We start from the raw sequence: 27,355 nt of genomic DNA, 5'->3' as shown, positions 1-27,355 counted from the left end.
CCACTGCTGATGAAGAGGCTGTGCTGTGGCTGAAAATTTCCCTTGCATTTGTTAGGACATGAAAAGGACGGCAAAGCGGCTGAAATAATGAAAGACCAGTTTGGTTTTGGTTCTGGCTCCTCCTCCAGGTGTCTTGGTGGGTGGGGAATGTCTGGGCAGGATGAGCTGCTCAGGAGGGATATCCAGGGGGAGCTGGAAGCCCAGGAACGGGGATGCACAGCAGCCTTGGCTCAGCTGCTGCCCCAGGGTGCTCTGGGGATCACAGATGGCCAAGTGGGAGCCCCTGGTGCACACCATGGCTGAAGGTTCTCTGGCAAACAGAGTACTCCAGAGTGCAAGGGCACCAATCCTGTGCCTTCCCTGCCTTCCAAGGGCTTATTTAAAACCTTGAGTCATTCACAAAGCCAAGAGCCTCTCCACCCTCAGGTCTCATCTCTGGTTCTCTCTATTCTACTGCCTCCACATGCTCTGTGCTCCCCCCACTGCTTGTCCTGACCTTTGTGTCTCCCGTTCTGCTCAAGTCTTCCCTGCCCTCAACTCTCACCCGAAATAAGTGGCACAACTCTGGTAAGATCTCCTTTATGTAGCTTAGCATTTTAAGTCAGACTTCAAGTTTGTATTTCAAACAAAGCTTTGGTAAGCTGCAAAAAAAAAAAAATCTTTTTTGCATCTTTCCCCAGTAGTAAAAAATTGAAGAAAAGCTTCATAATCTAAAAGATTTTTCTTTACATTCTGATAAGTATTACTAAGTTCTCAAAGCAACAAGAGTTGTTCCTTTAGGATTGTTCAAACTTTTTGTGAATTAATCATCTATCAAGAACCTCTAGCTTGGATAGGGTTAGGTTTTTTCCCAACAACTACTTTTTATCTCAAAATTACTGCAGTTACTTGAGTTATTTCACAGCTCTTTATTCCACTCTGTTCATCTTATAGATTTTTAAAGCTTAAAAGTGGACATAGTTTGCACTGTAACTGTACAGTAAGAGAACTGTATTTCACTTTCCTCAGCAGCCTGCGATCACCTAAAACCATTTTAGCTGCTCAAAAATGATTTACCTTTAAGTAGAGAGAGCATGGTGACTTTCACCCAGAAAATGAATTATTTCAAAGAAGTCAGGTTCACTTTTTTTGAGGTTTTGTTTTCATTCCAGAGAACAGGGAAAAATAAAAATTCACTTGCCACCTTAATTGATATTTATTCAAAGTGCTATTTTTGCCTGCTCAATATAGTACCCAAGTTACAAGGTAATGTGAAAGAACAGTAAAAAGTAAAATGCTGCAACTGCCCTGTAATGAGGCACTTAAAGTGTTTACAGTTGAGATTTGTACAAGCCAGGGAGTAAATGTGAAGTTAAAGGTCTCACAGCAATCTTAATTCAGCTGTTTGAATTCAGTATTTTGGAGTTTCATTGTAAGAAACTGAGTCCAGCAGCTCCTTTATTCTGTGCTGCCCCTGCTGCTGTGTGGGCTGGGAGAGGTGCCAGCCAGCCCAGCCTCAGGCTGTGCAGAATTCACCTGGAATCCTGTTTTCCCACTGGCACAAACAAGGTAAGACAGGATGCAAAGAGGTGGCAGCATCAATCCAACATCCTGCCTTCAGTGCCTTGCTCCACAAAGCACAGGTCAGTGTGCAGGACCCACCTCTGTTCAGCTGTTTCATGCTGGTGGATGCAGTTGGGATTCTTCACACATTGTCAAAAAGAAAAAAGACCAGTCTGTTTGTAGTAGAACACAGATCTGCAGCTGAAACTTGTGTGTTAACTCCTGGAAATATTGCTGAGTCTTAAGCAAAACCAAAGCCTGTGGTATGGTGGATCTGATCTTTATTTGCTCTTTTAAACCACTTTTATTTCACGTTGAGGATGAACAGCCTGGAACAGCTTTGCTATCTGTTTTGATATCTGAGGCTTGATTTTTCCCAACAGTCACTGCACCAGCTTTGCCAGTTCTGCCAAATTATGAGGGGAATAGGAGAATTACGTTCTTCCTGCTTTTTGATGATTTCAGTCTTTCCCTGTTACCTCTGGAGCCTCACTGAGGAGACTAAGGGGATGCTTAGGAGAATTAAGGTCACATTCACTTGCATGTTTGTGTTGTTGATCCATTGGGTTTTGCAATTTATTCAGTAAATAAGGATAGGAAATCCTCCTAATACATCCTGCAAACCTGGATATCTCCTTCTCTTAGTCCTGGCTTTGGAAATGCAGATTTCAAGAGCTTTTGTACAGACAATACAATCAAAGCTTTGGCTCAGTTTCTTTTTATTAATTCCTCAGACTGTGGCAGCCAGAAATTCCACTTTGAAGCAGCTCCTGAATTTGTTTTGCAAAATGCAGCCACCCAGCTTTTGTCAACGCCAGATTTGCCCCTTTTTTTTTTTCTTCTTCTTCTTAATATCATTAAAAATATGAGGGCTTTTTTTATTGACTATATTCAGGATCCAAGAAAGAGCACTTTGAAAGAAACTTCACATTGGTACCTGCCAACTGTGTGGGCTTTCCTTTAATTATAAAGGATGCAGTTCCTGAAGTAATCATTCCTGATTTTCCTGTTTTGCACTAGCCCATTAAAACTAGATTAAGCTACAGAGGTGATCCTTCCATAACAGGGAGGTGATTTGATTTCTTTACTGGGAGTATTTAATCCCTGAGATGCAGAGGAACTTGAGTTTTTAAAAATATCTTTATTTTTGACTGACTTTTAGCCCCTTCCAGAGCAAGGATTCCAGTTCTTTCAAGGGAAGTGCTCCTGGCAGTGCTGCTCTATGGGAAGAGGCAGAGGTTTTTCACCCTAGGCTGGGCAGAATGAGTCACTCACTGCTGCATTTCTCACTCCTGCTTGCTTGGTGCTGCCACAGGCTGTGAGGAGAAGCTCTGAGCTCAGCACTCAGCAATAGGAGGTTTAGGCTGGGTAGGATTTTAAGTTTTTAGTTAGAGCTGGTCCCAAGTCAGGCCAAGCTTGGCCTTTGCATCTGCTGCCCATTCTTTGAAAGCAGCGTTTGCAGGGGAGAGAACTCGTGACAGTTTGTGCAAGTGAAAAACCATTTACTTCTGAAATCCAGCATCTTCAGCCTGATCCCAGCACTGGGGCTGGTGGCCACAGCTGTCCCCTTGCTCCTGCTCAGGTTGATGTTTTAAGGAATTCCTCACCTCCCAGGTGCTCCAGGAACCTGGTGATGAGAGCTGAAGGGAGGCAGGAAAGCAGCCCAGCTATTTCACTGCTGCTGTTATGAAGATGGAAACCTTCAAGGTTTCCCAGGGCATGGCCTGATTTTCTGCAGTGAAAACATCCAGTTTAAGGGTTATGGAACTTAAGAATAAGCTGCAGACAGATTTGGAATCTCATCATTGGTTTTGTCAGAATCATTTGGGCAGTGTTCCTCAGGGATGGTCGAACCCCCAGGGGCCAGTCCTGGTACAAATACAGGGATTACAGAAGGAAGAGTTTCAGAGAATCCACCTTTTGATGAATCTGTTTAGTGATTGTGAGGAAAGATTTCCCCTGAAATATGTGAACTCTGGATCAGACCTCAAATCCCAGAATTCCCTTATGTTTTAAGATTAGGCATGTACTTATGAGCTTAGTTTAATAGTGCTATATTAACTAGATTAAGAGGAAATCATATGGTGAGGCATCCATGTGTGGAAGAAAACCATCAATTAGAGAGATCCCAGGAATCCAATAAGAAAATATGCACTACTGGGCTTTTCTAAGGTTTCAATATTTTGGGTGCATGTTCAGCCCAGCCCATCTCACCACAAGGCAACTGTGAGTGCTCCTTCCACTGTGCCATAACAGACTGGCCCCTTTTTATTGCAGTTTAGGATAGCTTGCAGTGCACAGTCTAGCTAACAAATATAGATAGATTAGGAAGCAGAACTGTGTAACAAGGCTTTCCCTTGGTCTTCTATTGTCTGCAAGCCTTTCTGTCTGACCCAAAATGTCATGTTTCAAAGCCCTGCTTCATTAGGGTGGCGCCTGCAAGCTGCTGTTTAGGGTCTGTTAGCAGCCCCAGCATAAATCCCCACTTCCAGGAGTTTATAATTCAGCAGTAAAACATTGCTCTAGGCTGGAACTTGGCATATAAAGTCTCTCAGGAACAATTGTGATTTCTCTCTCCTTTATTTTTGCATTTACTTATACACACACACGAGTCATTCAGGAGGTTTTTACTGTCCCCTTCCTGCATTTAAAAAGATTAAATGACTGGGTTATTAATAGTTCAATTCTGACTACTGTGCTGGGCCAGCCCATGGATCTGCAGTGCTGTTAACCAGCTCTGCTTGATGGGTGCAGGTCCCTGTTCCACAGACCTGCTCCAAGCTTAGTGCAAACAGCCCAGTGTGGACCAGCAATGGTTGTTTGGCTGCTAATTAACGTGGGCTCCAGTGTTAATTAAAGCTGTGTCCAGGTCTGGGATGCTCTAGGCGTGATGTCCTGAGCCTGCTGCAGGCACAACTAAAACCCTGTGTTCCCTGGAACAACAGGGAAAGGGCTGAAGTGCTGCCTGACCTTGGCATGGTTTGATCTCAACTCATGATCCTATACAGAGATATTGCTGGGAGATCTTCTGATAAGATAAAGATTTGGTAGAAATCATCCTCCCAGCTCAACTGTTTCCTCATCAAGGCTATGTTTCAATGATATCAGTTATTTCCTCATGTTTTCCCTGGTTTACAGAAAATTTTAGTATGGTAAAAGTAATTCAAGTTTACTATTCCTAGAAATCATGGAAAAATTGTGTTTCAGCCTTATGGAAAATACTCTAGTAACTTCTGTTTTTCTTCAACGTTAGGATATTTTTATAGGATATATAACATGTTTGTACTGTAAAGGCCTTACAAATAAATAAGAGAGAACAGCAATTGCCAAATATATAATAAAGACTGCAAAAGTTAAAAAGGAGGCTTTTACAAGAATTAAATGCTTTAGTCAAAGTGAATTTTTTTCCTTCCAGAACTTATTTTAGACATTTGTTCCTGATCTAGATTTTGGTCACAGTTAAATCATATCATTTCCCATAATTCCCAGAAAAAGCTTGCTATGCACTGTATTTTTTCCCCATTTGTTCCTGTGCACAGGTGTTTGCAAATTCAGGGTATATTTCCATTAGCATATTAGACAGCAGTAATTCATCAGTGCAATGTCCTCATTACTATGGAATTGAGGCACTCCCTGGACCTTCTCATCTCTTTTCCACTCTTCCTCCCACTTATATTTAATTTATAAAGGCAGCCCCAGGAAGATGAGCTCTCATTAGTATGAATATGATAGATAATACATGAATGTTGCAGGAGATTTGACCAGGTGCTAAGCAGGGCAGTGTGAGTGACTGGAAGGAGGCAGCAGGTACCTCCCTGTGCAGATTTCAAAGGCCCTTATTGTTTTATAGCAGATCAAAATTTAGCTTTATTATTTTATCTTCTGCTGGGTTATAATCCTACCTCTTTGCTCTAAACCAAGAGGGTTTTAATTTCCTGTATGATTTTTTTTGTCCCCCTGAGAACACTGACTTTACTGACTTTACACAAAAAGGCTCAATATGGGTTTTTTCACGCATTTTCTTTTTAATACGTGAGGAATAAATGAAATTCTCTCTTTATTTACTCAGCATGGCATACATCCTAAAGACACTCAACAGCTGGTTCTGGTGGGAGAATATCTGGATGCCCATCAACTGCACATGGGCAGATTTTGTGGACCGAGAGGGACTCGTGTTTCCCAAACCACATCAGTTGTACGCCACAATCCCGTACGCTTTTGTATTGCTGATCATCCGGTTCTTCAGTGAGAGGTAAGAAACTGAAATGCAATTAATCCTCATTAATGCTGAAAGTGAGATATCTGTAGATCAATGCTATGTTTTATAAAGGAGGATTAGTTGGTGGTTTACTAGGAAGATCTAGTACAGATAACACAGCAGGTGAAAAATGGGAAAATATTTTCATTATTAGGTATGTGTGGCTGTGGTCCAATCCAGAAGGGAAATATTTCTATCCAGCTTTTCTAGAACAGCATTTGGATACTTTTGATTATCTCCTTTCCATTCTAAACCTTTTGGGTTTCCTTTTTTTCTTTCAGTGGAAGGCTAGAGAGGTTTGTCCTCTCAACCAAGCCTCTCATTTGGTTCTGCACCAGAACGTTCGTGTGAGGTTGATAGACCCCAGGTGTCTCTCTTTGGCCAAGCTAAGCAGGCTGGAGGGATCTCAAAGTTTCATGTGAACATTTTATGCAGATCTAGTAAAGCTGGTTGCTTTTTTTCCCCCTCTCTTTGGCACCAAAAATGAATTGCTTCTGCAGCTGGAGTCTTAGGGGACAGGCAGAGGTTGCCTCCACAGAAGAAAGCTACAATCATATTAAGATTTGCAGCGTTTTGACTTATTTATTTATACCTTTTTTGCTTTACTTTCTTTTCTTTTTCCTCTAAAAAATGTGATTAGTAGGTTTTTATAATTATTTCAGGACAGAATGAGGAAATTTGGAATGTCGTAAGTTGGACGGACTTAAACCAGAAGCAGATAAGATCATTCATGCTGGAAATGAAAAGTAATTTGGATCATATGTTCATAACCATTCCCAGTGTGTCTCACTGCAGTGCTGAGGGTAATTAGCCCACACATCTGGCTGCAGTGAGTCTGGGGAAGGCTGACCACTGCTCTGAGCAATGAGGAATCTATGGCTGATACAGCAGGAGGGAGGGGCTGTTCCTGAACACCCTGCCCAAGCAGGAAGGCGAAACCTTTGGAGCCCTCTGCAGTGATTTGGGGTGGAAAAGGGAGGGAAAGAGAATGCATCAGTCTCAGGGAATGGCTGCGTGCCACAGGCTGGATCCAGCACTGATCTGTGGTGGTGGCCCAGTGAAGAAGGTGCCAAGTGACTTTGCCACTGGAGGAACTTGCCCAGCAGCGGTCCCTGAGCTCATGTGGAGACAGCATCTGGTCTCCCTTCACTCAGCCCCAGCACTCCTCTGATGGCCACGAAAGTCAGGATGTTTCCTTGAGTTTAACAGCATTTCACGGCCACAAACTGCATTCCTTGGGTCTTCTTTATGGTATAACAGCTGATAAATTGTGGTTGCCTCTTGGGATTAGCTAGGGGAGATACCATTTTCTCAGTGCACTGGCACATTCTATGGTGGATTAAATTGCATCCGATTTGTTTTCTTTGCATCCTGGCATGAGTACAGCCAAGGTCTTGTAACTGTGTTGTGTTTCTAAAGCTTTTCCTGCTGTGTCTTTTCAGATATGTTGCTATACCTTTAGCAAAAGCCTTGGGTATAAAGAACGTAAGACGTGTGAAGCCACAGCCTAATCCTGTGTTAGAGAGTTATTTCCGGGAGTGCTCAAGACAACCATCCCAAGTAAGGATTCTCATTCCTCCAAACTTGTTTTACTTTTGGAAAATCCCACTCTTACTGTTTCAATCAGCTCTCAGCAATGACATCATGGGATGAGTTCCAGCTGATTGACAGATGACTTAATTTATTTGGGTTTTTGTTGCTGTTCTGCTGACAAGGGTATATGGCATCCGAAACAGAAAATACATTTAAGATGTTCAATTTTCTGGCATGCTGTTCTAGGTTAGATTGTTAATAATATTTCCAGTGAAGATTAGTGTTCCATCTTTAACTCATTCTTCCTGGAAGAAGGTTCAGCTGATGTCTGTTGCTGGAAAGCAGGATTGTATTTACTGCAGGAATGCTGGCATGGCAGCCTTTTGATCTGTTATGTTACTGCATACTTAATCCTGGCTTATGTGAGAAAGAAAAGCAATCCTTCTATTACCATGCTGATTGTTTTTAAAATTGAACAAGGAAAAAAAGGCTAGCCAGTGCTTGTCACCTCCAAAAATGAGGCCATTGAATTTTTTATGGAAGGCAGGTAGTTTGCTGTGAGTGCTGCCTCAGGAAGTTCCCTTACCTCACTACAGTTCCCAAACAATTGCAGTTTTCCTACACTGGTTTTGAAAAGAAATATGTGCTTTCTAGTAATGAGGGATTTTGATAATTTATTGATAGTGGAACTTGGCATTCTATCCCTAACTCTGCTATTCTTTTATTGTGTCTTTTGCCTGATAACATCAGGAATAAATGCATGGGTGTTCACACATGAGCTCCTCTCTCTCTGGGCAAGTATCCCCATCTCAGCTTCATTCCTTCCTTCTGCTTGAGTACAGCTGGACATTTGATTTCTGAACGGAAGCACAGCGTTTTTAGACTCCTCAGAGCATGGGAAATATTCAAGCTGCCTCCTTTAGGTGTCCAGCCTGGGGACCAGTGTGCCTGGGAAAGGCTGGCTGGCAGCTGTATGGGCTCTGCTGTATGGAAACAGAGTCGCTGTTCCTGCGTGGCAAGTGGAGAGCTGGGAGCCAGCAGGGTGGGCTGGACACAGTGGCTGTTTGCACTCCAGCCCTCCCTGGCAGCTCAGGTGCCTTTTCTCACATTCCAGAGGTTTCCCTGAGGGTAGGAGACTGCCTGGACTGGCCTCACCTCGGTGGAGGCAGCTGCTGCCACCCACTATTTGCATACTTCCCTTGGGAGGAAGGAACTTCCCCAGAGCTGAGCCGAACACTCTCCTTGCTCCTGAGGCAGCCCTGGGAGGTCAAACCACACTTCTGCACTTGGGGATGGAGAAGAGGGAGGAAGCCCACAGGCTGCTGCATGTGGGGCACTGAGCTCCCCAAAGTGCAGGAGTGTCACTGCCTTGTGCTGGTCTGGCCACCGTGGGAGCTCAGGGGATGCAGAGACCCCAGGTGTGGCACCCCCATGGCCACGTGCAGTGCTAGGCCCTGCTCCACCCCCAGTTTAGTTCTGGTGTTGGAGGGGGGCACTCTGCACCTTGCTCAGGAGGATAGATTGACTTGCTTTGCATTTGAGAACAGAGCTCAGCTCACTTTAATTCCAGGCCACTTTTCATCTCTGAGACTCATAGATAAACAAATTTTAATATTTATGGTTAGGTAAGATATTAGGTGCCAATGTCCACCTCTGTTCAATCATGGCACTTCCCCCTGCATCCTAAGCTCACATCTAACAGTAAAAGTTGCATCTCTGAAACTCTCAGGAGTGACCAGAAAGACAATAGAAAAGTTTGTGAATCTGTTCATTTCATGCTTGCATTATTTACATAAATAAAAATCCAGAGTTTCTGTGGGCATTACTCAAAAATACCCACCTATGCATATTTAATATTGGTAATATCTTTAAATAAGACCTTGCAACAGTGGGAAGCTGCTCTATGAACTACAAAATAAATGAAAATGACATCGGGGTGCATCTCCTGTTAACGCTGTTCCATTTCTCGCAGTCAGAGATCAAAGGCCTTGCCAAGAAGTGCAACTGCACCGTCCATTTGGTGGAGAAATGGTTCAGGAGACGGCGAAACCTGGAGATCCCAACCGTGCTCCGGAAATTCCAGGAAGCTTTGTAAGGAAAGAAATGCCTTTGGTTATCACTGCTGTACTCTTCTGGAAGAAAATGATTGAGGTCCCCCCTTTCCAGAAGACTGGGTCTGCCTGATGGGGGTTTTGTTTTCTGAATGCACAAACAAGTTGAAATTATTTAGTAGCATTTCTCCAAATGATGGTTAAAAGTTGAGGTTAGCTGTTTCTCCTGGGGAAAAAAAAAACAACCTTAAAATATTTTAGTTTTCTTCTTCGTGAAATAATGGATTTGTAGGCTCCTTGTACAAAGTGTAAGATGAAAACAGGCAGAGAATAGGAAAATATTTTTCTGTCTGCCAGTAATCATAGGGGAACAACAATGCTTACCCTGGGGTAGGTTTGTACCCATGCTGTCATTTTGGGATGCTGTCATGTGTACCAAAGTCAGTTCCAGAGCAGGAATTGTGGCATCCAGACTGAAGGACAGGTGCCACAGCTTGATCATGGGATACTGTGTGAAACTGGAACTCAAACTCCCTGCTGAGAGTGGGCCAGTGAGCAGCTTTGAGTGACAGTAATGAATATGTAAGAAGTTTCAAAACCTCCTGCATATGATTTTTCACTTATGTGTGAGAACTTCCTCATACCTAAACACTTTAAGTGTGATCTAAAATCTCACACAAATTGCAAATCCCCAAATGGGCACAGCTCATCCCTTTTGGGTACTGACATTAACTGTACCAGTGAAAAGCACTTTCAAGTGCTCTGTGTATTTGGCTTTTCATTAGCATAATTACACTTGCAAAACTTCACCTGATTATAATATTGAACCTCTGTAACTGTAGATCAGCTTAAGGCATGAGGGTTAAAAGTACAGCACAGAGCTCAAAGCTGAGTACTTTATCAAGATTATTTCCAGTGTTAATCAATGTGATGATGATTTAGTGGTGTCCTCTGTCAGACATAAATCCAGATGATAGACAGAGGTGTGTTTCTTTGAAGTCTGAGCTGAGTAAACTCTCCTGCCATGGTTTATGTCTGCTGTTGTTTTGGGGATCAGTTAATTTGGTTTCAGAAGTGGCAATAAGATTTCCTGCTATTGCTAAGACCTGTCTGCCATGTGTGCCTGTCTCTAGTAACACACAGCTAAAGACCGAAATTCCAACTTGCTTGGCAGCCTGAGAGAGAGTGAAGCAAACAGGTTTCTCTTGTGCAATTTTGTGAACCTTGCTCTGCTCTTTGTCAGTGAATTTAATTGAATATAATTCTCTAGGCAAAAAAAAAAGAGGAACAGAGTTATTTCACTCTAATAGTCAGTGTTATGAGCGTTATGAAATTTTTTGAAAGCCTGCAATCTCCAGGATCTTTTTTCTGAATCACAAGGAAAATCTGATGAGCCAGATCTAAACCATACTTATGCTATTAGTGCTCCCAGTTAAGCAACTCTGGAGTTTGGAAAGCCCTTTGCATGAAACTTCTCTGCCTTGTAAGATTTACCAGCCTTTTACTTCCCCTACCAAGTTCTTTTTTGTTTCATTCACTTCAAGAGAAAAGATTCCTGAAGTTAAACCAGAAAATCCTCTTGCATAGCTGTTGTTCAGTGCTCTCTCTGGTGGCCAGGATCAGAGTTTAAGAGGCACTTGAGTAAAATTTGGTGAATTTGGATGAGTTTTACTCCAGGTTTTATTCACCAAATTCATAAAGAAGCTGGGCTCAGTGCAAAATGAGGCAGTGCTCTGGCAGCCTTGCACACAGAATGAGCTCATCTGAAGTGCTGTTTATTGCCAAATGCATTCAATATATATAATATATAATATGTAATATATAATAGGGCTGGGGACAAATGGCACAGTCTCTGTGCTTTGAATCTGATTCAGAAAACCCCACTTGCACTTACAACCAACACAGAATCAATGCTGCCATATCCACAGGTCACTCACACCTTGTTTGGAATGGAAGGCATGAGGGCAGAAGCAGCTGCTGTGTGAAGTCTGTCCCATGCCAGTGTTGTGTTTTCCAGCATCTCTTGGTTAACTCTGAGCCAGGTATTCCTTGTGGGTTCCACTCTGCAATTTCCACCATGTACCTCTGTGCTTTTCCTGTTCATGCAGTGCTTGTTGAGTAGTGTTATTTTCAAATCATCTGAGGGAAGATAGTTTAAAGTTGAGAAGAAAAACAGTTGTTTATCACATGCGTATCAAGTGGCAATTTTATAATTATTTTCCTGACTTATTCCTCAGGTGTGAGACACTTTATTTTGTCTCACCTCCAACATTCCACATCCTCATTTTTGTTTGTTGTTTTTTCTCATAAAACAGTCTCAGCCTTTGAAAATCTTATTCTTTCTCCTGGAATATCAACCTCCAGGGGATGTGAGGCTCATAAAGTAGGGGCTGCTTTTACCACACAGGTTCTCCTCCTCTTCTCTCATTTGGCACATCATTAAAGCTTGCCAAAGACCCCAACCTTATTTTCTACAATTCTCAATCCCTTGGTACAGTGTTCTTGTGGTGCTTTCTCCTTTTCAGTGGGTTTGGGTTGTCTGGGAGCTGCTTGCTGCTCTCCTCTGGGATATCTCTGTTTCTAGAAGAAGTTCTCAGCAGCTCTGGGGCCATGTGCCTGTCCCTGTGTCACAACCTTCCTTCTCATGAGAAGTCCTGCACTCAGTTTCCTTCTGGACTTGCAGAGCTGCTCAGGGGGAAGGTCAGCCTTGGCTTGGCCTGCCCAGGGGAAGAGTGGAAAGGAAGGAGTTTTCCATCACCTGTAGAGGTGGGAGTTGGAATGCTTGGGCTGAGGCTGCAGCCACACCCAGCCCTTGGGACAATGCCTCCCACACAGGCTCCAGCATCATCAGGGCTCTGACTGCACCCTGCTCTGACACCCAGAAGCAGCAGCACAGTTCACTGAGATGCTCAAGAGCTTTTTGCCTTTGCTGACTTAGCAAGCTGATGGTGCAAAGCTGGAAGGTTTATCTGCCTTGCTGGATATCCATTTAATCTACAATAAGCTTAGATCAGGCTAAATTCTGGCACACCTAGTGAAAGATGAGGTTATAGTTAATTGAGACCTTGTAGCAAGATGTAAACTAACCCAGTAGATTCTAATAATTCGTAAGGCTCCCCTGTTGTCAGCAACTGGTGTTGGGAGGGATGAAGTGAATGAACCCAGGAAAAGGTTTGTGTTCTCAAACATTAATTTTTAGGGGATTTATTACACTTTGTGTGGTCATTTCCTTGATCAGTTCAAGCCTGGCTGGAAAATTACTGCTATCATGACAATTAAAATAGCTGTATCATGATAATGCAAAAGAATTTCCTTATTTAGCAGTGAATCAGACATTAAATATTTAAGTATTAATAATTCAAATACAGTTAATATGTGTCTATCCTTAACATTGAGTGTGAGGCCACATTTATGTGAAGATTCTCTGTGATATACAATGATCCGTAGTAACTGTGACTCAGGACAATATATTTACAAAATATAATGGTTTGTTCCTATTTTTTCATTTCAATTTTGCAGCTGGCGATTTTCATTCTATCTGACATCCTCCATTGTTGGATTTATATTTCTGTATGATGTAAGTTAACTTTTTGAAAGATCAATACTGTATTTAAACAAAATAATTTCTAGATTTTCTGGAATCGCGTTGAAAGACTGTGAATTCAATAGCTCTGTGGGATCAGATCTTTACTGTATGTAATCTGGATGATGGGCTGCAATATGCACTGAGATTTAATTTTTAAGTTAAACTTTAGACCTTCTATGACAAAGGACTTTATGAGTAATCAGTACTTTTAAGGCAACCTTGAAGAAGTCACGCAGATGGTTTTACAACATGCCTTGTTAACACCTACAAATGCATCACATGGCCATGTTTTCCTCAGAGGACACCATAAACTTTTTTTGGCAGCACTTTTGGTGGTCACAGCTATTTACTGAGGTGTTGCTGCTGAGTCAGAAGTTGGGAATAACAGAGATTGGTGCTTGTACCTCGGTGAGCCCTGCCTGGGGTGTCATTAGTGCTTCCCCAGGCAGCGGAACAGATCCCGGCGTGTCTCTGCTCATCTGGCCCTTGTCCCCAAACGCTGCTTCTCATCCTCATCCACTGCTCTGTGTGACTGGTAAACACAGCAAATCTAATCACTGTGGCAACATATCTTGAGTAATTGCAGTAATAAAACACACACCCACTGCTTTGGATGATGAAATTGTGAACTGGAACGTTTCAGGTGTCCTGAAAAGAAGCCAAAAAGCTGGGAACAATATAATAAATCTGAGCTGTAAGTTCCCTTTAGAAATTGGTGGAGAACAGTTATCAAGATTACAGCTTCTTAGCCTCCTCCACTTAGAGAGATTTTAAGTAGTGAAGATTTTGAGTTAAGGTGATAATTGTTGCTGAGCTGAGCAGTGTCTGACTGAGGTGTCTTCCCCAGAAACCCTGGTTTTACGACATATGGCAGACGTGGGTTGGTTATCCGTTTCAGGTGAGCTTTTTGGCACCGGGCCAGTGGCCTCCAGGCATTCCAGGTATTTCCCCATTGGAAGGGATAATCTACAGCAGCCTTTTCCCTCCACACGGGCACCACCTACAGAGGTGTGGCACCAAATCCTGCCCCTTTCGGGAAGTGCTGCCGACTGCTGCGGGACTTCCCTGGGATCTGCCTGAGCTACAGCTTCCCCCTCCATCCCCCCCCAGCCCGGGATACCAGTTACTCACTGGAGATGTTATCAGTGCTCCCAGACTGGGTGCAGAACCCCTGCACTGCTCCAGGCCCCATGGTGCTTCAAGGCACTCTTATTGAAATAATAACTCTGCCCCATCCCACTGCCTTCTTATTCCTGTCCTAAACAGGGGCCGGGAATACAAATGATCCTGCCTCCAGCTGAGATTTCCTAGCTCCTGCTACACACCTGGGAAATGTACTGACCCCAAGGGAGCAGCCAAGCTCTGCCCTCCCTTAGGCAGATCCATAGGATTTTAGCATAAATAATTGACATTTCAGTTTATTACATTAATTGTTCACCAAAACCGAGGGGTTTATTTGCAGTTGTTTGTAATTAAATGCAGAAGGATTCTGCATGTAGTTCTGTGACAGAAACATGGAGAAAAAGCATGCTAAAATCCAGAGGTGGGGGAGGAACTGTGGGAATTGAGAGTTTGGGCTGAGCAAAGGTTAACATACTTGGCTCTCAGAACATCCTTCTTAATGAAGCCCAGGACAGGAATTTAATTTAGCTTAATTTTTTAAGCAAGAGTCACCAGAGGAGCAGAAGTCAGGAAAGGAAAAAAGAAGTAATCTCACTTGACATTTACTTTTTCCTATTCTCAGAGTTAACTGTGTTTTTCCTCATCACAGACCTTGCTGCCATCCCAGTACTGGTACTACATGGCCGAGATCGGCTTTTACTGGTCTCTCGTATTTACCCTTGGGATCGACATCAAGCGGAAGGCAAGTGCTTGTGCCCGCGGGCAGCTCGGTGAGCGGGGCAGGGGCGTTCGCAGGGAGCAGCAGCGCCTGGAGCGGGGCTGGGCGCAGCCACGGGAGGGCAGCATCAGCCCGCACAGCCCGGGAGCCCCAGGGCCGGGGGGGACCCCCAGGGGCTGGGATCCACCTGGATTTCCTTCTGTCCCTCCCAGGATTTCATGGCTCACGTTGTTCATCACCTGGCAGCCATCGGGCTGATGAGCGGCTCTTGGTGCGGCAATTACGTGCGGCTTGGAACTCTGGTGATGTTCGTGCACGACACTGCGGATTTCTGGCTCGAGGTAGCCCTGCTGTCCAGCTGTTTGGAATTTTTTTTTTTTTCCTGTGTCCCGAGTTTTTTGGTTTTGGTGTCAGTGACATTTTAATCTTTCTGCCACGAGTTTCATATGATCCCTTCCTATCCCCACAGGGATGCAGCTTTGCAGATTTGTAACTTGTAAGATAAAAAAGATCTTCTAGATAATTTAAGCTGATACTTTGTTACAGAATCCATTAGAGAAAGGAGCAGAAGATAATTTCCTCAGAACAGGAAATAAAGCTGCCTCCCTGGGTTACTCTTGTTTCACTGATAAAATTAGACCAGGTTGTCCACAGCATCACAGAATCACTGAGGTTGGAGAAGACCTCTGACATCAAGTCCAACCTGTATCAGGCATTTTCTGGCAGAAGACAAGTTTCTTCTCCTGGACTGAAGGGAAAGTCCCTTCCCTGCACTAATAAATATCAGTGGCAGTGTTTAAGAAGTGTCCTACTCTGCACAGATCACTGTGATCAGAGCTCTGGGCTTTTTGGAAGACACACAGAGTGTTTCTTCACTAGAACTACCCTGAGTTTGTAACACCAGGTTTGAGGGCACAGTTTCATCACCTCTTTTGGTGGCAGTGCCAGTGTAAGCAGCCCTTGTGGGCTGTTGTGTGCCACTGTCCATTTCTGTTCCTGATACTCTATCTTACTGTATCAGAACAACTAATTGTGGGGTTGTGCACTTGGGATTGGTCCAGATTAAACAGGTTTTCTTGCTGGTTTACTTTTAATCCTAAATTGCTCCTAGGTCCAATTAACTCTGTGGCCTTACAAAGAGTTGAGTTGACAACTGGTAGGACAGCACTTGGATGGAAACTGGAGTTGAGTACCAGAACAATTTAATCCAGCCCTGCCACTCAAAAGGAGGAGGAGAAGAAAAGTTAATCAAGCTGCTGTTTAAAACCTAGGCTTGGCACCTGCAGCTTTGCTCCTACTTGAAAACTTTGCCCAGGGTGGTTCCTAATGGAGCAGGGGGAGCTGGACAGTTCATTTAGGGGAGAAGCAGCACTTACAACCCTTCTTAGTGTGATAGAGACCAGCACTGAGATCTCCTGCTCTCAAAAAGGAGAAGACAGGAGCTGAATCAGGCCCTGAGGGGGCTCAGTAACAGGCATGTCCCAGAACACCTGCATTTAAGGGATCTCCTGAATGTGCAGGGGTAGCAGCAGCTTCTCTTGGAATTCAGTCTGTTTGGAATCTGGTGGAAAAATGAGGAATTATCTCTGTTCTAAAGAGCACTTTGTGTTTCCATGACACTTTATATTCTGGTCTGAATGCTGTTCTTTAGGCCTTTGATGCAGAGTCCTTTCCTTCAAGATAAAAAAAGAAATATAAACAGAGAATCTGGTCTGATGGTGCTTTATTAGGTATCAGTAAAATGATTGCTTTACATGTCAAACTGGGAAGAAATACTCTTCCTGCTTAGGTGGAAGATGAGTCTTTATTTATGAAAACACAGAATTTATTTCAGAGAATATTTATAATATGTTTGGGGATTTTTATCCACTGCAGGCAGCCAAAATGTTTAATTATGCTCGCTGGGAGAAAACTTGCAACATACTGTTCATCATCTTCTCTATTGCATTCTTCATCACCAGGATGATCCTGTTCCCCTTCTGGTAAGCAAGATTTAATCCAGTCTCAGGCTTTTACTTCATTCCCACTCCCCCTGAAAGTTTAGTGTTTGTTGTCATGGAAAAAGGAAAGGAATGGACTGGACTTGAATGTTCTGCTAGTGAGAAAATGGACAAAAACTGCCATTTTCTTTAAAAATTATTATGTAAAAATAATTTTAAATGAGCCTCTTTAACCTAAATAAAAGCTTGTATGCATTATGTAACTTGTTTTGTAAATAGTAGTTAAATGCTGTAAGCCCCTGCATTTTCAAGGGGACTGAGCTCCTTAACTAAGAGAAATCCTTTTCCCATTCATTCCACCCTTTCTGCTGTAGCTGCAAAGTCAGAGTACATGACTGTAGTTAATTTTTTTAGAGCCTTCTTTCTGCTACCCAGTCCTTGGGTAGTGCCTCACCTTGCTTGCATGAGGAGCACTCAAGAGAAGTTTAGGTGAACCAATTAATTTATGAAGTCAGCACAAATAAATCTTAACTTGCTAAATACTTGCATGCCTTTGGAGTGCTATGATTTAATCTGCTTTGGAGTATCCACATGGGTGCTTAACATGTTTATCTTTTAAAAAGTGTTTAATGTGTTTCACATTCACAGCTCTAATTTGCCCCTCCCTGCACATGGACAAACCCTTAGAGACTCAAGCTGGTTAAATTAATAGTTCTGAACATTGATCAACATAAGGCTTTAATTTCCTGTAGTATTTTCTTTCAGAAATGCTGATGTCTCTTACTTTATTGTTGTTTTTTTAATTAACTGTACAAGTGATCTGCAATCATTTTGCTTCACTGAGTTTCTTGTTCTTCAGTTCTTGAGCTTGGAAGCGAAACACGATGAGATTAAAGGGACTCAAAGAGCCCCAAATAATATAGAAGTAGTGAAGTCTGAAGATGGACAAAACATATGTTAATTAACAAAAAGCCCTGTTGCAAAGCCTCTAGGATTTTCTCTCAAGTGTGGATTTCAGATTAGAGAGAATTTGCACTAAAAAAGGCATAGGCAAGCTCTGAGTTGCACAGTATCTAGACCACACAGAGATGGAGATCTGAAAAACAGGGACTTTTTCTAACCTCACTTAGAGTACTTCCATGCCAGACTCAAATTTCTCATCTTCTGAAGTCTGTATTTCAACAGAGATGCATAATCTAGTTAAGGCAGGGCTTGTTAATTGATCTACCATCTTTGCAGAGCTTTTTAATATTAATCAGCTTGGAATATGAGATTAGAAATAAGTGTAAATAGCATAAGGAAGAGATCTTGCACCTTAACAATCATCTTTATTTTTTAGGATTCTTCGTGCCACCCTATATCAGCCTACCTACTACTCCACCACTCCTGTCATAGCATATTTTTTATTCAATGGGATGCTATTAACCCTCCAAGGCTTGCATTTATATTGGGGTTACTTAATTTTCAAGATTTTGAAAAGGTTCGTTTTCCTAAAGGTAAGAAACTTGTTTCTTCAGAAAGATATGTGAAATATCAAACAGATGCCAATACCTCCAATAGATTTACTTGGAATTTTATGGTTGTCCTGAGCTTTCAAGTCATAATTTCTGATAGGGATCTACAGAGCATGGAGATGTTCAAATGTGCTTTGCACCTCTCATTGTCACACCCAATGTATTGGTTGGAATACAGAGACTTCAGCTAGAACAGGGTTTTTTTTTTGCCTGTATTTGATGTTTTGTACCAATAGTAAATGAGAAATGAGCTGTCCCAGAACCTGAAGCCATAAGATGGTCCAGAACTCCTCAGGAATTTCTGTGTTCTGAGTAAAAGCAATCTTTGGTCACTGGGCTTTGTAGGAACTTACCAAAAAAGAAGTGAGTGAGTGATGAGATACTACAATTTGACTACAATTTTTCTGCAGTATTTAAGTTTCTTCAGATTTGCCTAAATCTGAGGTCATCTAAACTTGAGCACTGGCTTGGGATCACAAAAACCAAATGAAGCATATCTGGTATTATATTATGACTCAATGAAATACTGTCATGTTCAGCTGGAGCAGAGGAACAGTGCAAGTCTGGTCTGCCTAATCTGCTTTTACCTTGCAGAGAAAACTCACATGGGAAAAAACTCTGGATAAAACTGCCATCTATGTCTTGTTTGATTGCCTGAAGTAGTGACATTTTCACAAGGTCTCGTGCCATGAAATGTGCAGTGGAGTGCAGAGTAGATAAAATATTTATCAAAAAGCATTTAAGGGAAGGACTCTGGAGAATGTCTCTAAGATTTGGCACAAGTATTGACAGGTATATTTTTCTAGTTAAGATGAAATTTAAGTTGTGCTGTTGAAAAATGGTATTTTTTCTGAGGCTCAAGAAACAAAAACTTAATTAAACTGACTGTCCTTTTATCTGAAGCAGTTTATGCTGTGAAGCATCTTTAGGAAATAGAAATATTCCTTTCTCCCTGCATTTAACTGTTGTTTGAGTGCTAACAGGAACCATCTTGTAATTATTGGACTTTTGGATTCCATCGACTCTTACACAAACACACAGCTGGGTATCGTAGGGAGACCCAACATCTGCCCTTGAAGTTACAAACTCAGCCCCTGTAAGACAGCAAACAGCAGCATAGGAGGGACAAATCTGTGGAGGAAATGGTTTGTGTTGCTCTGCCTCTAAAACAAGCTTCTGTGTGCCCTTAGACACTGAGAATCTTGTATTTCTTGTGTGTCATATACCTCTGTTTGACCAATTACTACATTATTTCTGGCCCAGGTGTAAAGTGCTTTACTTCTTGTTTTCCTTTGTGATTTTGGCCTTGTCTCTGTGCTGTTCCCTGTGCGCAACCCCTCTTCAGAATGGAGAGACATCCCTCTGCCTCCCAGCTGAGGAAGAGGAAGGTGGGCAGAGCTCTCCATCCACACTGGCTGGGGTTCTGATGGCACAGTGCCAGAAGGTGCTCAGATGCAGTGGTGAGCAGGACATTGCCAGGCCAGCTATATAAGGCCACTCTGCCCTGCCTGCTTTATGTGCCTTTGTAAGGGGCAGAAATGTTTTATTTTGAGATAAGAGCTTTGCTGTGTTCGTCACTGCTAAAAAATGGGAAAGCACCAAGCCTGCATCCCTACCACGGATTTGATTCCTTATACAGCTCTCTGAGAAGATGGTTTCCAAATAACATTTTTACAGTGGTAGCAGCAGCAGCCTGGGCCCTTTTCAGTCTGGATGACTTCAGCTGGCTTGCATGTGCAGCCTGTTTTCCATAGCAGTGGCAAACTTGGCTGTGAAAGCAGCCAGTGCCTCCAGAGCTGGAAAGGCGACGTTGAAAAGAATGGTGTTGGCAAGGAGGGTTTTTATACCAACATCTTTGTTACAGACAGGCTGCACACAAATAGCTGCTGCTATTTTAGGGAAATACCAGTAGACCATCATTCTGGTGTTAGTAGGGGTTTGTTTCTCTGCCCAAGACTAGCTGTTTTCTGAGTGAAAACTTAGCAATTTTTGATATTTTTCTTGAAGCAACAGTTAGCTACTTCAGATGGAAAAATGAAGTCATGGTGTAACTGGGAATAGAGACTTCTGTTGTTTAACTGAAGGAAGCTCTGAGCATAGAAGGGTGTGAGGAAGTTTTCCAGTGCCCTCTTGTGCCTCAGTCCTGGAGTTTTGGGGTCACTGCACCCTCGAGAGTTGGTGGCTTCTTCCATGCTTTCCTCTTGCCCATGAGGAGAAGGTTTTTATTGAGAGTGGCTGGTCAGAAGCTCTTCATCTCAGCTGTCACCTCCCCCTGCACTGGCAGAGGGGACACTTGCCCTCAGCCCTCTGGGACAGCTGCTCAGCAACTGACTTGCTTCAGCAAAAAAGAGCTTGCACTGAAAATCTTGTGGTTTTCCTCCTCCCAAATACCGCAGTGAGAGATGGCTGAAAATGAGGGAAAAGGAAAGAAGGGAGATGATCTTCTGCCATCCCTCTGTGTCCTGTTTCTCCAGCCATGGGACTCTGGCCGAGGGACTGGTGGCTTCCAGGCTCAGGGGACTTGTGCCACCTTTCCCTTGGTGGCCTGGGAATGCCCTAAAAACAGGGAGTTCTCCATCCACAAGCTCAGCTGTAATCAGCTACTTCACATTAGGAAGCTTCTAATTTTCCATAGGGGTAAACTTGAGGGCTCAGAATTTTTTTCAAAACCATTATTCTTCCCTCTGGAAAGTAGAAATGTTCCCTAAATGTCCTTTCTCATGTGACATTTGTGACCTTGTGTATGAGTAAGGCCTGTAAGCAAAGCCCTTCGAGGTCAGACCTGTAGCCATGTACCAGTTCTGCTTTGGGAGGAAGGAGGACATTCTTCAGTGTAATTTCTTTTCAAGTTAGGTCAGGCAATTGCAATGTTAGCTGCTGGCTGCCATCTTGATGTCCAAGGCCTTTTGTTGCTAGGAAACTCCTTGTGTTTCTGTAATATTGTTCAATTACATGGTTAAATTACCCACTTGTATCGAGTTTCAAGCACCACTGAAACATGTCTAGTCATCATGTCTGCACATATGAGAATATTTTAGGAAAATTGAAAAAGCATATAGAGAAGTATGTACATATGCACTGATTTAAAACATCTCGCCAGGAAAATCCCGTGGAGATTAAACATTTTATTTCCAAGGTCAGAAAAAGGGAGTGAATGACAGCAGCTTATAGCCACATTATTATGGCAAATTAAGATGTAAAATATATGTTAAACCCATTACACACTGAGTTAAGGTTTTGAGACCATGGTGCTTTAAATCTTGAAAAATGTGTAAGTTGTAGGAAATGGGCATGATGTCCACATGTCTCAGATACTTCAGGGCTGATGCAAAGTCCATCAGTGGAGGGTAATGGCAGGTTTCTAACAGACTGTAATGTGTCCAGCAATAGGTTTTCCTGCTCTTGTAATTGTTTTGCCACCATCAGACCACCTTCAGGGAAAGCAGTGAGCTGCTCACTAATGGCTGCTGTTATTTGGGAGTCATCAGCAGCAGTTTCCTTGGATTCAGTGTGGTTCTTTCCTCTTCCTGAAGCAGAAAAGACCCTGCACTGCTGTAGATCAGCATTTTGGGCCTGTCACTCTTTAAAAACCTGTCTGTGGTCAATATTCCTTTGGCATTTTGTGCTTGGTAAACTTTTTAAAGACTGCTTGGGCGTATCCTTGTCCATGGTTTGCTCAGTCCTTATTTGGCCCAAATTCCCAAGGCAACAGTGAGAGTTAGTGTTCAAAGAATTACTAAAAACAGAGTAGGGGAAACTAAAAATGATAAGAAAATACTATTTTGGGTTGAAATCAGAGCTGTGAAGTGCTTGTTATGATACTTCTGCTGTTCCCAGCCATCATTTTTCTACTGCAGCATTTTTCCTCTTACTTTTTTTATGCTTGATCTGCTGGCATGAAGCAAATTGAAATTTAATGAGAATTAGCACATTCAGTGAGAAGTAATTTCCTTTAGAAAATTGCCATACTACAGGAGTTAAACAGAGGACAGGGTTTATTTCCTAACCTAGTGGCACATAAGATTTTGTTTTCTTGTATTTTGTCAGGCCTGTGCTGTCCCAGTGGTTGTTGAGGTGCTGGTAAAACACACCTAGAGGTGCACTTTAATTCCAAGTGGCTGTTTTAAAAGGAGCAATACATTCTAGAGGATAATGATAATCTAGTGAGTTACATCTTCATGACTGGAACTGGGAAGTTGTGGAAAAGCTTTTCCTGGATATTTTGTTGTTCCCTTCCCTGGGAAGGACCAGTTCTGCTTTGGAGTATGAGCTCTCTCAGTGGAGGGCTGGCACAACCATGAGACAGTTTGAACTAGATTAGCAGGGGCTGCTTTTTCTCCATTTTAGAGGAAAACAGGTTGTGGAGAAGTTGAATTTGTTGGTTCTCAACAGATGAATATTTATAGCAGATTTTCTCATGAGGATGGCTTACTGGGGGAGCAAAACAGGCCAAATGAAAGCTTTCCCCCTTAGACATGAAAACCAGTCAATCTGGGAGCCTTCCCAGTTGGTTGAAATGATTGCCCTGGGGACACGAGCTGTTTAATAGCCTGGAGAGGGGAGTTAGCCAGCCAGGTCAGCAGCGTGGAGGCTCGTGCCCTAGTAAAGGGAAATTACTTCCTGTTATGACTTTCATTCATCTGCATATTTCCCATTCTGCTCCAGCAATCTAGTTAAACCCAAAGCCTGGCTGCATGTCTCACTTGATGCTGCCAAATTGATCCAAGGGAGGAGGGTGGGAGGCAGGCAGAAGGAGCATGGAAGAGTTTGAGGTTTGCTGGATGGTATTTACAGTGGTAGGCAAGAGGAGCAGAGGAGCCCTGGAGTCAAGGCTCCCCCCAGACATGGGCATTGTCAAAGTGCAGCCCAACAGAGCCTGTGAAAGAGGAAAAGCCACCAGTTCTTCTCCACTGTGCCAATCTAAGATCACTCTTTGGTCTCTGGGGCCTCAGCCAGTTTTCCTGGCACTGGGAGTTAAAAGGCAGATTTCTGTTTAGATCTTTACATTCACTCCAGATTCTGAACGGGGTCAGCAGCTGAGCAGTGACTTCCAGGGAGGTGTGTTCTATATGCTTAGTGGATTGTATGTTCCTCCACACACTAAAATACACTTCTCGGGTTTCAATACAGCAGCAATGTTCTTTGCTGGATTTTTTAAAAATTATTTTTCATAAAGTCTGCTTAGAATGCCCATAATTCCACAACGTTTTTCACTTGAACATTATATAAAAATCAGGTAAGGCTTCAGAAACCTGGGTTAAAGGCTGTTATGATGATTGTGGAGGAATGAACTAATGAGAAACCACAGAAAATCAATTGTGAGCATTTGATTGTAATAGATGGGTGGTGAAGGTATGCTGGGGTGGGAGCACTGGGGCAAAGTACCCTTCCACAGCCCTGCTGTGCACACACAGGACTGTGCAGGAGCAGCCTCAGTCCCCAGGCCAGAGTCCAACAAATTGGGGGTGTGGATGCTCCCTTTGCCTGTCTCACATTGGCCGAGCCATAAACAGCTCTGATGTGCTGCAATAAAAACCTGCTCTTTCCAAAGCTGCTGAGCTTCACTTCAGTAGGAGCTGCAGATGACCAGTGCCTCTAAGAATAGCAAACCAAGCCTCCCTGCAATCCTGAGGCTTCCTGGCCTGGCCGTGCCCGAGGGTTGATGCAGGGCCAGGCTCTCAGCTGGTAGGAATGAGCACGGCTCAATGGGATTGTGTCAGTTTTCACCAGCAATGGATCTGGCCAAACAAGCACCCCCACCCCTCTCTGCGTGTTCCCTGGCACAAGGCAGCTCCACTTCTAGTAAATCCCCCATCCAAGTGGTTCTTTTGATGTGCAAGTTCCTAATTCAGAGGAAAGACAAATGTTGGTAAAGTTTTTGCTCTAAAATTAATTGCTTTACCTTGCTGTTCACAGAAGGACATTTGCCGACAGATTTTCTGGCTTCTCATTTTAACTGCTTGTATCTTTTAATTTTCTAGCAGGATCTTTACAAAATGTTCCATTTCTTGCTAGTTTTATATATACACCTATATAAAAATTATAGATGTGTAATACTGTGCATATGTATTTATTTTTTCAATTGCCAAAAATCAATTCACAGAGCGAACCCTAAGCTTTTACAGAATTTTTGATGCCTTCGTTTACTACTTTTAATATATTCTGCAGAGATTTGAATTGTGACTGTGTTATGAGGTGAATAATTCTTATATTTTCAGAGGGAGTTACTGAACTGCAATCTGGTGAATCGATTTTTAAAAAGATTGAAATAAAGCTAGTTAATGATAGGATAATATCAATTGAGAAAATTGTTCTGTCTCGTATTTAAAGAAAATGTTTCCCTAGGAGGACCTAGGAGTGCTCCAAAATCATCATTACATGGCAAGAAGGGAGGAAATCCTTTAAAGGAGCAGTTTGTCCTCTGTAACACAACTGCAGTGAGTTTTGATCAGGCACAGGACACTGCAGATTCCCCTCAGCAGGAAGCACATGGGAGTCTGAGCAGGCCGGGATGGGTGTGCAGCAGCTCCAGGCTGGGATTTGTCCTGTGTAACTCAGGCTGTGCCTACCACCATTTCCAGGCTCCCTCTGTAACCAGTGAGGAAGACTGGGGTCCCCATCTCTGTATATTTGGCTCAGTAAGGAAACTGCATCAACTTTGTTCACTGGGCGCCACTCAAAGTGTTCCATACCCAGCCTTGATACCAGGGTGGTTACAAGGACTGGGTGGATTTTATGTGTTGCAATATCAATACAGGAAAAAAAACCCATTACTTGTTAGGTATGCCATTGAAAATGAGGTGATGTTTAAGTAAGGATATAAAGTTTAGATGCATCACAATAGGAATGGAATGGTCTGTGAGGATGTAGGGAAATGTCCCTGCTGGACAGAAGTGCCTGTCACACACCTGTGTGTTGTGGTCTCAGTCCACAGTGCTGCAAGGCTTCTGCAGGGATACTCCTTAGCAGCTGTGTTGTTTCAAAACATTAATTGAGTGCAGTATCATACCTCACTGAGAACAGCACGAGTGTCTGATCAGCTGTTTTGTAGCCAAAACAGCATTTCTAAGGAGTAAAAGTGCATGTTCTGATAAAAGTTCATACCACTGAACTCCTTGGCTTAAAGCAAGTTCTGTCCTAGGGTAAAAAAAAGTTCACTATAGAGAACAGCATCAAATGCCTATTATATTGTTCTTTGTTTCTTTGCCAACTGTGGATTTAAAATTGGAATAATTCAAAAAGCAGTGGGACATTATGAGTCACTCGGTACCTCCTGGGCTTTTGACATTATCGTAAAGCCCCGCAGGCTGCGGTGCGAGGTTCACTCCGTGCATTTCAATAACTCAGCCAGCAGACTCTGAGCAGCCACAGAGCCTGATTAGCTGCAAACAATGGCTTGGTTCTTCAGAGCACTCAGGGCACTCAGCCCCAGCTCCAGGTGTGCTGAGCTCAGTGACACCACCAGTCAGGTTTTCCTGGGGTTAAATTTATCCCGTCAGTCAAAATCAGGGACGTGTTCAAGTAGCAACATTTAGTTTTATAAAGCTGTTCTTTCCAATAATTGTGGAATTAGTGGAACTTTTAATTTTTTACAAGTCTTCTTTGAGTTCCCTCTGAAAACTGCCAGTGGAAAGCTTGGGGAATGGATATTACATAGAAGGGAGAGATGAAATAAGAGGACTTTTTGCCACAAGATGTCCAATACAATTAACTTAGAAAGTCTGCATCTTCATTTTAAACCTGCAGAAAGCAGAGTCCAACTGTGCATCTTCCATGGAAGATAAACATTATTTATGTTGCCTAGTATGTATGAGCTGAAAAGGGAAATATATTTTCCAATAAAATCTTCCAGGCTGGAAATACAGAAGAGTTTGCTTGAATCCAAATGTATATTGCTTAGTCTCAATAGGAAAGTAAAGACTTATTAAGTCATATGTCAGCTGAGTTGAATTATTGATGTTGAATTCAACATGTTGAACTCGGAGATTCATCAACTTTATAGTATTATTTGTTAGAAAAGTACCCCCTTCTATCTATTTGGACTGACTTTTTATAATCTCTCTTGTTTATTATCTCTTTTATTTGAGGCAGTGGTTGCTGACCTGACTAATAGCTTTCATCTTTGTACTTCAAGCTGTTTCCATATGTGCAGGTGCTGTGGAATTTACTGTCTTTACATTGAAAAATCAAGATCTAGTCAATGTGTTTGTGGATGTTTAAATGAAAATATTTTTAAGGTAGAATTAAGGTATAAGGTTCTGATTTTAATAGAAGATACATTTAAGAGTCAGAAAATTCCAACTATATGTTAAGAATAAGTATTTGAAAGTCCAGAAATTGGAATTTCACCAGATTAGAAAACAAAATTCTGGAATCAGCTCTGAATTGTTTTGATACATCAGTACTTGGTAAGAGAAATCCAGTTAACTGAATGTAAACTTTGCTTAGCCCAAAAAATTAACTGGTTCTAGTCTTGTCTCGTTGGGGCCAAATTGAAATCTTCTGATGCTGCTGAGAAGCCTGGAGTCAGTGTTGATTCCACCAGGTGGGTCAGGCCTGGACCATCTCCCACCACTCACATGGACACAGTTGGAATCATGGAATGGTTTGGGTTGGAAAGGACCTTAAAGCCCACCCCATCCCAGCACTGCCATGGGCAGGGACACCTTCCACTGTCCCACGTTGCTCCAAGCCCTGTCCTGGCTTTGGACACTTCAGAGATCCACCCACAGCTGCTGTGGGCACCTGTGCCAGACCTCCCCATCCTCACAGGAACTGACATTTGCCAGCAAGGGCCCTCCCCCTTCTGAGAAAGCAGAGGCACGTTGCTGAGGTTTCCTCTCTGTTTGTAGGATCAATCCACATTGCTACAGTTTATTTTTGCCTTTTAACACTGCCTGGCACTGTCTTTGCCTCTGCTCTTACACTTTGCACTTGAACTACCCTGCTGGGGCAGATATGGAGCCCTGGCTGCAGTGTGACCTCAGCACTGGACAAAGCTGCCACGTTCCCAGTGAAGGGTGGTGTCTGCCCAGCCCCACTTCAGCAGTGAGGGTCCCATGGTGTCACCAGCCCAGGGGACAGGAAAGCT

The 27,355-nt window shown here is 42.9% G+C and overlaps 1 protein-coding gene across 1 annotated transcript in view; it reads left to right on the top strand.

The window, feature by feature from the left end:
* The window catches only part of CERS3 (ceramide synthase 3), a 43,698-nt gene that overhangs the window by 9,318 nt on the left and 7,025 nt on the right, over positions 1 to 27,355 (top strand). The window contains exons 3-11 of the mRNA XM_036389853.2: positions 5,612 to 5,794; positions 7,243 to 7,360; positions 9,306 to 9,424; positions 12,904 to 12,961; positions 13,818 to 13,868; positions 14,742 to 14,834; positions 15,023 to 15,151; positions 16,686 to 16,792; positions 18,090 to 18,246. Of these exons, the coding sequence (XP_036245746.2) occupies positions 5,613 to 5,794; positions 7,243 to 7,360; positions 9,306 to 9,424; positions 12,904 to 12,961; positions 13,818 to 13,868; positions 14,742 to 14,834; positions 15,023 to 15,151; positions 16,686 to 16,792; positions 18,090 to 18,246 (1,014 nt within the window). The 5' untranslated portion in view covers position 5,612. The remainder of the gene's footprint in view (positions 1 to 5,611; positions 5,795 to 7,242; positions 7,361 to 9,305; positions 9,425 to 12,903; positions 12,962 to 13,817; positions 13,869 to 14,741; positions 14,835 to 15,022; positions 15,152 to 16,685; positions 16,793 to 18,089; positions 18,247 to 27,355) is intronic.

This window comes from Molothrus ater, chromosome 13, assembly GCF_012460135.2.
Source record: "Molothrus ater isolate BHLD 08-10-18 breed brown headed cowbird chromosome 13, BPBGC_Mater_1.1, whole genome shotgun sequence".
Lineage (NCBI taxonomy): Eukaryota > Metazoa > Chordata > Aves > Passeriformes > Icteridae > Molothrus > Molothrus ater.
The sequence above is the reverse complement of the archived record's forward strand: the minus strand, read 5'-3'. Positions and strand labels throughout refer to the sequence as shown.